This window comes from Scyliorhinus canicula, chromosome 20, assembly GCF_902713615.1.
Source record: "Scyliorhinus canicula chromosome 20, sScyCan1.1, whole genome shotgun sequence".
NCBI lineage: Eukaryota > Metazoa > Chordata > Chondrichthyes > Carcharhiniformes > Scyliorhinidae > Scyliorhinus > Scyliorhinus canicula.
The window spans coordinates 21,174,863-21,188,318 of record NC_052165.1 but is presented as its reverse complement, the minus strand read 5'-3'; the positions used below and the strand labels follow the sequence as shown (position 1 = coordinate 21,188,318).

The 13,456-nt window shown below is 44.6% G+C and overlaps 1 protein-coding gene across 2 annotated transcripts in view; it reads left to right on the top strand.

Annotated features, from left to right (window-relative positions):
• Positions 1-13,217, top strand: part of slc6a15 (solute carrier family 6 member 15) — a 49,827-nt gene extending 36,610 nt beyond the window's left edge. For both annotated transcript variants that reach the window (XM_038780259.1, XM_038780260.1), the window contains exons 7-12: positions 1,588-1,829; positions 1,920-2,112; positions 3,338-3,530; positions 5,122-5,281; positions 6,275-6,437; positions 10,675-13,217. In XM_038780259.1, coding sequence (XP_038636187.1) covers positions 1,588-1,829; positions 1,920-2,112; positions 3,338-3,530; positions 5,122-5,281; positions 6,275-6,437; positions 10,675-11,043 — 1,320 coding nt within the window. In that variant the 3' untranslated portion in view covers positions 11,044-13,217. The remainder of the gene's footprint in view (positions 1-1,587; positions 1,830-1,919; positions 2,113-3,337; positions 3,531-5,121; positions 5,282-6,274; positions 6,438-10,674) is intronic.
• Positions 13,218-13,456: the final 239 nt, after the last annotated feature.

The window sequence follows — 13,456 nt, the reverse complement described above, 5'->3', positions numbered from 1 at the left end:
GGAAGGGAGATACCGGTGTTGGGGAGTGGGCTGGGTTGGAGGGGCAGAGGGGAAGGGAGGGCCTGAGCTCCCAAGTCCCCGAAGGGAGGGCGCTCCCAGCTGGAAAAGGCCTTCCAATTGAGGTGAGGTGCCACCCTTCCTTCCCACCCGAGATTAAGAGTGAAAACCTTTTCAGTTTCCCACCCGCCAGCTTGAGGTCATTAATGGAGGCACGGACAGGCTTCTCACCAAGGCACTGTCCATCCCGCTATCAAATTGAGGCAGGTGGGATCACAAAGACAATCCCATCATGCAACTTTAGCTCCCCCCCCAATCTGGCTCATAACCACTGGCCCAAGACACAATCTAATTAAATACGGTGAAAAAATTGGCCATGTTTCAAATTCTGAACAATTGTGCTTTTTTAAAAAATGATGCCGAGCACCTGCTACTTAATCACTTATTCAAGGAAGCAGCCTATTACACATTGCTGTTGTAACCCTTCCTGTTATGGTAGTTTGAAGATGGTACAGGTTCCGTATCCGTGAAACATAAATCCGAAAACCAGACATTTCCAAAAGATGCACGTAAATTTTTTGAGCTTCATCAACCTTTATTGCGGGAAGTCTAGTTATTTCATAGAATTATAGAATCCGTACAGTGCAGAAGGTGGCCATTCGGCCCATCGAGTCTGCCGAATTATTGAACACCCGACACCCTGAAAGAGCATCCCACCTAGACCCACATCTCCACCCTATCCCCGTAACCCCACCTAACCTTTGGACACTAATCCACCTGACCTGCACATCTTTGGACTTTTGTCTGCGCTGTTAATCTTGTGATTGTTGTGAACATTTCAAAAAACAAATTCAGTGATACTTCTTACTTTTTGAGCCCCTTTATTTACTTTCGACTATAGCTAGGTTAGGCTTCGGCTATTATAATGTAAAAAGCCTAGTCCTATCTATAGTATCAGAAAACTGAAATGTTCTGAAACACAGGCAGCACCAAGGGTTTTGGATAAAGGATACGCAACTTGTAGTTGTATATGCAAAGAGGCAAACGCACTTTTTGTAGCAGGAAATCTCCAAGGAAACCCCAGAAATCATTCCAGTACCTTGAGAGTGACAAGGGGCTGATTCGTGAGGAAAAATAATTAATGAGTATTCATTAATACGGGAACCTTCTGTGACAATCAACGGCTGTCTGAAATTTGTATAGAGCGCGAACTGGCAATGGCCATGCCAAGGCTGAAAGGTTAGTATTGTCCTGCCAGTGAAGATTACAATAGCAAATCTCAAGGATGTGTCTCTTTTTGAAAATAATTGCTGTATTGCAAGAGTGCCACTAATTCTAATTATTATTTGCTTGTTACCTCACACCAATTTGAAATACGAACATACAAATTAGGAGCAGAAGTAGGAAATTTGGCCTTTTCCGCCATTAAGTTAGATCATGACTGATTTGATTGTAACCTCAACTCAACATTCCTGATTTGACTGATTTAAAAAAAAAACAGTTTTGATTAAAGCGTGTTTTTGCGGCATGCCTTTGTAAGGACTGAGCTCACACAATGCACTAATCACAAGCTCTTTTCAAACCTTACAGCTGGAGATCATGCTGGACCCTCAGGTCTGGAGAGGGGCTGCAACCCAAGTATTCTTTGCGCTGGGTCTAGGATTCGGTGGTGTGATTGCATTCTCCAGCTACAATAAGCGAGACAACAACTGCCATTTCGATGCAGTCCTTGTGTCCTTGATCAATTTCTTCACGTCCGTCTTAGCGACACTTGTAGTGTTTGCCGTCTTGGGCTTTAAGGCAAATATTATCAATGAAAAATGCATTGCAAGGTAGGTGCTGATTCGGTATCCGCAATCTGTTCTGCTCATTGTTTGCATGTTGCTTCTCATGCTGATTTAACTCCATGTGCTACATCGCAGAAACGCAGACAAGATCCTGGAAATGCTAAAAGTAGGTGCAGTCAGTCATGATCTGATCCCTCATCATGTTAACCTGTCAGATGTTTCGGCAACAGATTACCATCAGATGTACAACATTATAAAAGAGGTGAAGGAAGAGGAATTTCTAAAATTAGGTCTGGAACCATGTCAATTGGAGGATGAACTTAACCAGGTCAGTCTATAATAAAAAAGATTGTTAAAAGAATAGAGTCCTGAAGTTTCTCCTGTTTTTACCGGGTAAGGGGGGAATTTGGATCAAGGATGCTGAACCGGTTTAACATCTGTGAAAAATTCTGCTGGAACGGGGGCAGATGCCAGAAGTACTGGGGTAAATTTTCCGATCCTGCCCACCGTGGGAATCATCGTGGGTGGGATAGACAATTTAATGGACTATTGAAAGGTGCATTGACCTTGGGAGGGGATATCCAATCCCCGGAGAGGGGTGGGGTGAAACGGAAGATCCGGAAGATCCCTCCCGCTCACTCTGCTCCCAGCCGATGTATGGAAATGATGGGGCAATTGCAGGATTGATTATAATCTTCATTTCCAACTGTCATGGGCTAAACAGTGTCTGTGCCTGAATATTTGTGTTGGCCCCTGTAGGCACAGCAGATAGTGCACATACACCCAGGCACAGCCCATCACCACCTGAGACTGACAGATGTCCAATATTTGTGATTGTCACAAATGATCAGGGTGGTAGTAACTGATACATTCTGGACTCATACAATTAGTTGTAATTCAGACATCTATACATAAATTGTTCAGCATCTGAAGGCACTTTTTACATGTCCAGCCCCAAACAGTCCATCCCCCAGAACGGCTGCAAAATGTCTAATTTCCCTGTGGGTCGAAGAGATTCTGGAGGAATCATTAGCATGATAACTCCACTGCAATGTTTTAGAAGCGAATGCAGTGTCCCACCATCTTATTCTTAATGCACTTTTCACTTTCTTTATTGCAAAAAAATATACTTCATTCATAAAATAGCTGAAATAAGCATTAACAAAACATTTCAAGTTGCCATACTGGGAAAGTGCAAACCTTCTCTACAGAGATCAAGATGCACTCTGAGGTATTTCAAATTGAATGTTCTCATTTCTGTATTGAAATACCTCAGAGTGCATCTTGATCTCTGTAGAGAAGGTTTGCACTTTCCCAGTATGGCAACTTGAAATGTTTTGTTAATGCTTATTTCAGCTATTTTATGAATGAAGTATATTTTTTTGCAATAAAGAAAGTGAAAAGAGCATTTCAATATTTTTGTTGCAGGGAAATGCTGTTTAAATTATATACATAGATAATGTTGCACTCTGAGGTGCTTCAACGCAGTTACATTTATTGTATGCAGTCAGGATGAAGATTAACAGACTCTTTACTTGCATTATGTTTTGTAGGCTGCGCAAGGAACTGGTTTAGCTTTTATTGCCTTCACGGAGGCCATGACTCACTTCCCTGCATCCCCCTTCTGGTCAGTGTTGTTCTTCCTGATGTTAGTGAATCTGGGCCTGGGTAGCATGTTTGGCACTATCGAAGGAATACTCACGCCTCTCGTAGATACATTCAAAGTGCGCAAAGAAATTCTCACCAGTAAGTGGCACCGCTACGATATGAAACCTTCAGCATTGTTCCAAAATAAGTTGTATTTGTTACCTAGTCTAAATGTGGTATACATGAAATGAATGAAAAAATGAAAATCGCTTATTGTCACGAGTAGGCTTCAATTAAGTTACTGTGAAAAGCCCTGAGTCGCCACACTCCGGCGCCTGTCCGGGGAGGCTGGTACGGGATCGAACCGTGCTGCTGGCCTGCTTGGTCTGCTTTAAAAGCCAGCGATTTAGCCAAGTGAGCTAAACCAGCTCACTTGGCCTTGGTTGAATGTAAGTGTGCAAGATTTAGAGGACGTGTTTTCATCTACTGTTTTTCTTATAATATGTTACTGGACACCTAAGGTTGTCAAATAGCAAGTCACATTTATACAGAAAATTAGTATATTACGGTCAATGCTCCTTTGGTTGGGTAAATCAATTCCACATGTTACCAACCTGATTTGAATTTATAATAGAAATGAATCTTGCCTGATTTTATTCAAAACATTGGAATTTATACTCGAATACTTAAGCATCATCACATGCTTAATACTGGCTCTCTGTATTCTCTATGGCTTGTGCCTCAATGCTTTCAGATATTGAAGCTAAGCCCCATCAGAACACATCACTTTTTTATTCATTAATGAGATGTGGACAGCGCTGGCTGGGCCAGCATTTATTGCCCATCTCTGATTGCCGTTGAACTGAGCGACTTGTTGGACGATTTCAGAGGACCTTTAAGTGTTCACCACATTGCTGTATGTCTGAAGTCACATGTAGGCCAGACCAGGTAAGGAGAGCAAATTTCCTTCCCTGAAGGGATATCGACAATGGTTTCATGTAATTCCAGATTTTTATTGATTTCAAATTTCATCATCTGCCATGATGGGATTTGAGCATTACCTTCTGAATTACTCGTACAGTGAATACATCACCGGCTGTACCCACCACCCCTTCCCCACGCTCTAATGGGAACTCTCAGACACCCTGCCCTTACTCAGCTACACTTGCTGACTGCTGATTGTTATCAGCAACTTGGATCAGTAACTTAGGGTTAGGGTTAGGAAATCTAACAGGATTTCCCTCTCCCCCTTGTTAATTGAAAAAAAAAACCATTTGTAAAGAGTCACAAATGAGCTAACAGAAAGTTTGCTTGCTTAGCATACCTTTCTTTTGATCCAGTGGCTCGATCCTCCATGGGAATTATATTAAAGATTCAGTATCTCATTGTCTAGCTTTGACTTCAGGGCAATTTTTCAAATTCAAAATCGGCCAACAAGTGAGCTCTCTGTCTCTGACTTTGTACGTGAAAGAAATAAATACTGAAACTCTCACAGTGGACAATGTATAAATTTTATTTTCAATGTAGACCGGTGAAAGGCTTTGGACCAGGAACACTGGTGCCTTTATTCAACGAACATTGCTTGTAGTCTCGCACTGTGTGGAAAAAGTCTTACGATTTTTAAATTCTACTTCCTTTTCAAGCTTACTCTGCTGGCGATTACAGGATTACAGTCAGCTTATTTGTAGGTGATTTGCAATGTACTTTGGCCATCTGTCAGGTCTGTAATATATATTTTCCTTTGCTCCAGTTGGCTGTTGTCTCATGGCTTTCAGCGTAGGCCTCCTTTTTGTGCAGCGTTCAGGAAACTACTTTGTAACCATGTTTGATGATTACTCAGCCACACTTCCCCTACTAATTGTGGTTATCCTGGAGAATGTCGTTATCGCTTGGGTTTACGGCACAGATAAGTACGTACCAGCAATCCTATGATTCATCTATATTTTGGCAAAATGTGTAGCAGAAAGTGACTGAAACATATTGGTTCTGCTAATTTTGCTTTTTTCACTAGTTACATCCCAGTTTTATTGTCGGCACAGGCAATGGTTATTCTTTATGACCTACAGTAGGATTTCTTGCAATTCTGCACTGTTCCATCCATTACCAGAAACAGTCACTCTTATAGGATAACTTGGAGTTCATTAGAGGGAAGACTAATACTTATGCTTTGTCTTTCTGAATTCAAGCTCAAGGCCATTACAATATCCCTTTAAGGGAGAGCGGCATGACATCAGTAGAAGGAACGTGTGTCATGCTATGTGTTAATGAAATTAAAAGTGTAAATCACTCATAAGGGATTGTGTAAACATGTTGTGGGTTCATTTATTTAAACTACACACATGAGAACATACATGGACGGAAAGCTTGGCAAAATCGGCAGCAGAGAGGTGTCCTGCTCACAGCTAAAAGGGAAACTAAGATTGAATTACGTGACACACTTCCCTTCCAGTGATGTCATGCTGCTTGCCCTTAAAGAAATATTGCAACAAAGGCCACATCATTGGAGCAACCTGAACAAATCAATTTATAGACCCATCATAATTTAGCTATTGCTTATTCTAATGTTCCACTTTATACAAATACATTTGTCCTGGCAACATCGCTGACAATTTCATTTTCTAGATTGTTGCTAGCAGCTGGACATGAATTGCCTGGTGAACCCATTCTAAGATTTACATCACCCCCCCCCCCCCCCCCCCCCCCTCCTGTGGGGAAGAATTTTATCTCCACTCAGCACTTTACAAATCATCCCAGCTCACCCTGTGGAGAATTACATCACAAATGAATATTCCACAACAAATTAACATGATAAGATTCTCTACCTTTGGGAACATTTTCGTATCGGCTGCTAAAAGTAACCAAATGAATTTTGTGTTGATTGATTTTGTGTTGATGTTTCTTAGGTTCATGGAGGACTTAAAGGATATGCTTGGATTCACTCCTTTCCGATATTACTATTACACATGGAAATATGTTTCCCCATTTATTTTGATTGCTTTGCTTGGGGCAAGCATTGTCCAGATGTGCTTGAATCCACCAGGCTACCAAGCCTGGATTAGTGAATTGGTGAGTTCTGTTTAAAGCCATTCGTAATCTTCTGGTGCATTATAATTCTGCCTGCGAGTCCAGGGGAGAATTGTGTGGGCGTACACATGCAGATGTGTTATTCAGGGTTCTAACTTTGTTTGCTAATGATAGGGTTCTCCAAAAGCAATAAATTTGAACCCCAGTCGTAACTATTGTTTAGCCTTCTGCACTCCCAACACTTCAGAACCTATCATTGCAGGAGGAAAAACTGTCAGGATGGGTTTGTTCTTGGGTTTTATACATGCAGTCATGGAACAACATTGACAATGGGGGACGATTCTCAGATTGCCTTACGCCTGACGCAAATCCCACTATGTTGGGAGAATAGCGGGAGAACCCCTAAACAGGGTTTGCACCAGGCGCCGAACAGTGTGCAACGCTCCCAGCCTGCTGCAGCTGAGGTAATCTGCTTCACACTATCGCTGGGCTTGAAACACATTAGCATATTTAAATCTCTATTTAAATGTGCCGGGACAGTTTGAAGCCGAAATCTCCTCGCTCCCAGCCTTCTCCTCCCTGCCAGAGCAGCGTGACGCCGGTGGGAATCACGACTGGTCTTCACCACCGGAGACCAGATTGGATGACCACACCGGGAGGCTCCAAGAACATTGGAGCTGCCGGGTGGTGGGAAACGTGACCCTGGAACCCTGCGACATTGGCACTGCCAGGGTGTCAAGGGGCATTGCCAGGTTGACACTGCCAGGGTGCCAGGGGCAGTGTAGAGTTGGCACTGCCAAAGGTTGGGGCCTAAAGGAGGGTTATCTGGCAACCGCATAGCGTGGTGTTGCTCATCTGGGTGGGGAAGGGGGGTACTGGCTGGTACCGCTGTTTGGCGGCCGTGCCTGATGCTGGTGGGGGGTGTCTGAAGGGAGATCCATTGGGAAGCCCCCATTGCCAGTGATGTTTGGATGGTTGATGCCAGTGAGGATGGTGGGGGCGGGGGGGAGAGGGGCACCGAAGCTCTGATGCCGGTGATGTTGGCAGGCTGGGTGGGGGGAGGGGGTGCCTTTACTGCCACGTTGAGAATGAGATTGCGGTGCCCTTTAGAAATAGTGCCCCGATTTCTATGAAAGCAGGCTTACTACCAGTGTGTTTAGATCCCGTCCCTCTCTGTGCTGCTGCAAATCACGCCCCCTCCAAAGAAATTACTAAGTGCGGGATTCCCGGAACAGTCGACACGATTCGCACCAAAATAACACTTAGGGCGCACTCTTCAGGCCACGCTGCGCCGGAAAAGTAGCTTGCTGCGGCCCAGCATGGCCGGTGAAAGCCGGGAGACTCTGCTCCGGGTTCCACCTGGCTCGCAACGCCTAACGAGACTAAACCAATCTCGCAAGACATTGCAAGGGGAATCCCGCCAACAAGGGGCGGGATCAGTTTTGGCAAATCTGCATATTAGAGCGAGGCAGTAAGCCTTACTCTAATCTACAGATTCCCAAGATACCTGAGGCTTTGGGATTCAATCCCTTCGCCTGAGGGATCTCGGACGAACGTCGCTTGGTGCTGGTCCCCACAAACGGGGACCAGATGGAACGGTACTCATGGGGGTCTCCAAGGGAACTGGATCCTCCAGCTGCATGTCCTATGTGGCACCCTGGCACTGCCTGCCACCCTGGCAGTGCCATCTGACAGTGATGCTGTCTGGGTGCCAGGTTGGCACTACCAAGGTACCAAGCTGGCATTTTATGCTTGTGTGATCGGCCGGGTTACCGAGCGTGGGTGTTAGGCGGCGGGGGGGGGGGGGGGCGGGGGTGGTTGCCAGGGATCCTACCATATTGCGTTCGGGCTGGGGGGAGGGCGGGGATTTTTTTTTGTGGGCCTCGGAGATCGGGACGGCATTTAAAAATGGTATCCCAATCTCTCACTAAAACGGGCAGTTCTGGCGAGCAGAGCTCCCCTTTGTAAATGAATGGGGCTATCAGCAGCCTCGGCTGTGCGTTTCCCATTTAGGCCCCTTAGTCAAAGCAAATCGCATTGAAAACCATGTGTTTCTCTGCACTGTGAGTGGCGGGATACACGCGGCTAAACGTGCTCGCTTGGGGACTTTGTTACCGTTTGCGAAGATCGCGCCCTTAGTCATTTTGAGTGAATTCCTCCCAGGCTCATAGCATTATCACATTAAGTAAATGACAGATAGTTATAGATCAACAAAGGAAATAATGTATTTGTGCTCAAAGTTGGAATTTAAAAGGAGTGCTGAAGTGGGAAAACTGAGCAGGTATTAATATACCAGTTGTTTTGGAAATGTGCTCCCAAATCAACCCCACATTCCACATTTGTCTGAAATCAACCTGCCATAAAGGAGCATCGCTGAATTGAAAATTGGAAAATTGCATCTTGATGATGTCACCAGGCCACTTACACCAGCTTAACTGTAGGCTGAGCAAGGGTCGCGGTCCCTGACCTGTGAACTAAAGCTGGCAACAGACAAGATCCTGGCCGCAGGATGCCCAGGCAAGTTTATTCTTTTGGCTTTTGGCAGGTTCCCTTTTGGCCAAGTGGAGCAGGAACTGTGCTTTTAACCCCAGAAGTGGCCTCCCTTGCCTCTGTGTTTGCTCCACCCCTAAATTCTCCATTTTCAATTCCCCCCTCATGCCCATGCCCCCTTGGAAATTGTTTCTGCGGATCCCCAGTGGCAGCTGGACTCTCTGAAAATTTCTAATTCTGTCTGACATCGTGGCCAGCGTCTCCATCAGAAGCCAATGTCGGGGCCGGCAGCACGGTGGTGCCATGCCTAGCCCTGCTGCCTCATGGCGCCAAGGACCCGAGTTCGAACATGGCCCCGGGTCTCTGTCCGTGTGGAATTTGCACGTTCTCCCCGTGTCTGAGTGGGTCTCACCCCCACAACCCGAAAAGATGTGCGGGGTAGGTGCATTGGCCACGTTAAATTGTGCTTTAATTAGAAAAATAAAGAATTGGGTATATTAACTTAAAAAAAAGAAGTCAGTGCCGAGGCAACCGATAAGGCTCAGGCATTAAAATGGGGGGGGGGGGTACAGATTGTCGCCCGCTTCAGTATACTCACCTGTGATTCCCTCCACCCTTCCTTCCCTGCATTAAAATCAGGATTCACTTAATTTCATCCAATTATTTGAATAGGGTTTAGAAAGAGGTACATTTACCTATCGCATCAATTCATAATAATCCAACATGAAGCAAAAATAGTTTGAATTTAAGCAGGAGAGGGCACCAGATTGATATAAAAAAACTTGGAAAACAACGGTGCTCAGGATACACATCACTTTTAAAGCTTTCAACGAGTGGCTTACTCTCCGTAATAACCAATAACTTGTATTTGTATAGAGTCTTTAAGGCAGTACAATGTCCCAAGTAGGTGACAAAAGCTTGCTCTGAGGTAGGTTTTAATGAGTGTCTTAAAGAAAGAAAGGGAGGTAGAAAAGTCAAGAGCTGTAGGGAAGGAGTTCTTGTATCCTTGACCGCTAGAGGCCCAGCCACCAATGGTGGTCATTAAAATCGGGGATACGCAAGGGGACAGAACAGGAGGAGCGCAGATATTTTGGATGGTTGTAGGAGCAAGCCATAGATTGATTTGAAAACAAGGATGAGCATTTTTTAAATCTACGCATTGCCCCTCCTGGATATAAAGTAGGTCAGCAAGCACTGGGTTAATGGGACTTGATACAAGTTCGGATTCAGACTGCAGTTTCGGAGGATGTTAAGATTATGGAGGGGGGAGATTGAAGTCCGACTGGGAGTGCATTAGAGGGTGGCAATCAGAGTCATGCGGATCGGCTTGGGGGTGGGGGGGGGGGGAAGGGGGGATGCGGGGGGAGGTCGGGGATCACTGGAATTTAATGGGAAGGTGCCCACAGTCAGAAGGTTGGCTTCTGATGGAAGCGTCTTCCCTATTCCAACCCAGGAATTATGGATTTCCTGCCCTGAGCTGTCATCCACCCACTGCCCTAAAAATTGAGGTTGGGAAGGAAAAGCTCTTATTAAGTGGTCACTTAAGGGCCTTAATAGGGGCAAGGGCAGGCTTCTCATCTGAGGCCCTGTCGACCAAATGTAAAATTGGTACCAGAATCCCGGACATAATCCCCTCCATGCAATTTCATGTTACCCCCACCCCCTCGCCTCAGAACCCGTTGACAAGGAGGGTAAAATTCAGGCCCAGGAATGGCTGAACCCAGAATAGAAGCAAATTACAGATAATTCAAGTGACTGGGTGACAGAATTCTTCTCTCCACCTTCCTAGGGTGATGAAATGTTTCTGCGTTACCCGCCGTGGGGCATGGCTGTCTGTATCTGCCTCGTGTTAGTGGCAATCCTGCCTGTCCCAATCGTCTTTATCATCCGCTACTTTAACATAATCGATGATGGCTCCAACTCTCTGGCCTCGGTCTCATACAAGAAAGGGCGGATTCTGAAGGAGAACTCCAACCTGGAGGAAGACGACACCAGCCTTCTACACAGCAAGACCCCAAGTGAGATGCACTCCCCAGTGGCTGGAAAAAGCATTTACCGAAAACAAAATGGATCGCCCACTCCAGAAGCAGATACTGCTCCAAACGGTCGCTATGGCATTGGGTACTTAATGGCTGACATGCCTGAATCAGACTTGTAGCTTATAAGCAAGCTGCTCCCGTCTATATGTATGTTGCTACATTGAGCAGAATTGCCACTTAAAAGCACGCAAAGTACTAACGTGGCACATGTATCATGTATATCCTGTAGATAGACTATATTTTTCCATATTAATGATACTGTCTGAAATACTGTTGCCTATAAGTAGCTGTGAGCAAAACTGAACATTATGCTTTTCTGCATCCGACGACACATTTTATTCAGTGATCCTCTGAGGAAAAAAATTGTTGTTTCCGATTTGCTTCCTGACCAGAGAGTATTCTTTCTTACCATGTCACTGAGATTAGTCAATTTGAGTTTCTCATTCCGCAAGTTTTCTGTAACTTATGCAAATATTTAAAATGGGTTTGAACACGGAATCAATATACAAACTGATATTATCCTGAATTATTTAGTAGCTTATCAAACCACAGTGCGTTCTCAGAATTTTAATGAAAAAAAAAAGAAAAGCCACTTAGTGGGAACACTGTTTTTGCCCATGTTAGGGGTAATTTCTCAGTCCTATTTACAGGGGGCATGGACGAGTTCTGAGACTACAGTATTCCATTCCAATTCTCTTCCTGCACCTAGTGGGGCACTAAGGCAGACTTTTGTCTTTTTGACTACAGTATACTGATCCCAATTCTCGGACACTATAAGCCCAGGAATTAATCCACGCAGCTCCCATTTTTGGCTGTTCCTCGGACCGCGAAAGCCCAGTATGGTGGGCAGCAAGCTTGTGCAGTTTATTTTGGCTGCTGGACTGTGGAAGGATTTTCAAGAGGTGTCTGCCATCCTAACAGCACTGTGGGTGCGCCTACCCCACGTGGGCTGCAGCAATTCAAGATGGTAGGTCACCATCACTTTCTTAAGTACTATTAGGAATGGGCAATAAATGCTGATTTCACAAGCGATGCCGACATCCCACAAATGATTAAGAAACAGGTATTGTTGGTTGCAAATGACCTCTAAGCACCTATTGAGGACAGCTTTCCAAGATCGGTTTATTCTGAGTCAGCCACGACACTGCGGGCTGCACTGGGGGAAACCAGTCCGAGAGAATTGTCTGCAGCAAAGAGTGTAAGTGGAGCAGCTTGATTGTGGAGCTGGTAGGAGCTGGCTTCATTATAATGAACCCCTCCCTTCTCTACAAATCATCACTACTCTCAACCCAGACACTGACAGTCACAATCCCCAACATTGTCACCTGTCCAGGCTGAACTCCCTGTCCCCATGTTTCAGCACTTATCCCAGTCAGATTCGTGATCCCTCCCAGTCCCATTCCTCTGGACCCACTTGCCACGAGCACGAGAGCAGCATCCTCGTTATTCACTGCACTTTGTCAGACACCTGTTCCAACGCGGCTCACGGTCCAGCATTTGGGGAGGTCGGATGTCTGGGCCACCCACTTTGCAGCCTCTTGTTGGGGAGGGACACAATCATGGAATTTTTTCCTAAGAATCCCTGCTATGCTCCATAATTGGTGACAGGACAAAATATTCTCAAAAGTTACATCTGTCATTACCATGCATGACCACAATTTATTTTAGTTGTTGTGTTAATTCTGATGAAAAATACACCCATTGATTTTTTTCTGAAGAGAGGAATTTCCTCCTCAAAAAACTGATAACAGCATCTACCCTTTAACAGTTGTATGTAACATGGAGATTATGTGCTTCTCTGCTGTGTGACCACAAGTGAGTGGCTGGCATGAGCTACAGATAGCTAGAGGGAGCTGTAATTTTTAAACTGGCTGTATATTTTGTGTAAAGTGTTTGCTATTAATTTGAAGAGGTAAAGTCCTATTTTCAAGAGTCAGAACTGACTCTGTTATCAAACTGATCAATACAGTTAATTTGGTGCCTAATTATTTTAGATATTTATTGTGGTTTAGAATATCTAGTGAACAAGCTATATATTTATATTGCATATTGCAAAGTGTACATATGTATATTTGTCTGGATTTGTTTGAACATTTTGATGCAAAAAAAAAGCTTTTTTCAGCACTGATAAGGCCTTTGATGAAATTCTTTGTTAATTTTGTTAAGTTGGTTCCCTTGTAGTAAAGGGACCACTTTACTTTTCCTGCAGAGGAAGGTTTCGGATCTTGAGTTCTTCTGGAGCTCTGTAGCCCTTTGTTTTATTTAATGTGAAATTAAACACCCAGTGATGATGCTTGGGACTACATTTGTGTGTTTTATTTTGGTGGCTGTATTTGTTTCGAAAGAGGTTTGTTCAAACTTAAATAGAGCTCTTTGAGCACATGTATTTTTATCCCATTTGCGCTCTCCACCGGGTTTGCTCTTGAAACGAAAGATGCTTGCATATCAGCAGGAGAAGCTGGAGATCGCTCAGGCATAATTCCCTCTTCGCTTACCCTGTAACCTATTGCATAGACTTCTCGGCCTTGAAAT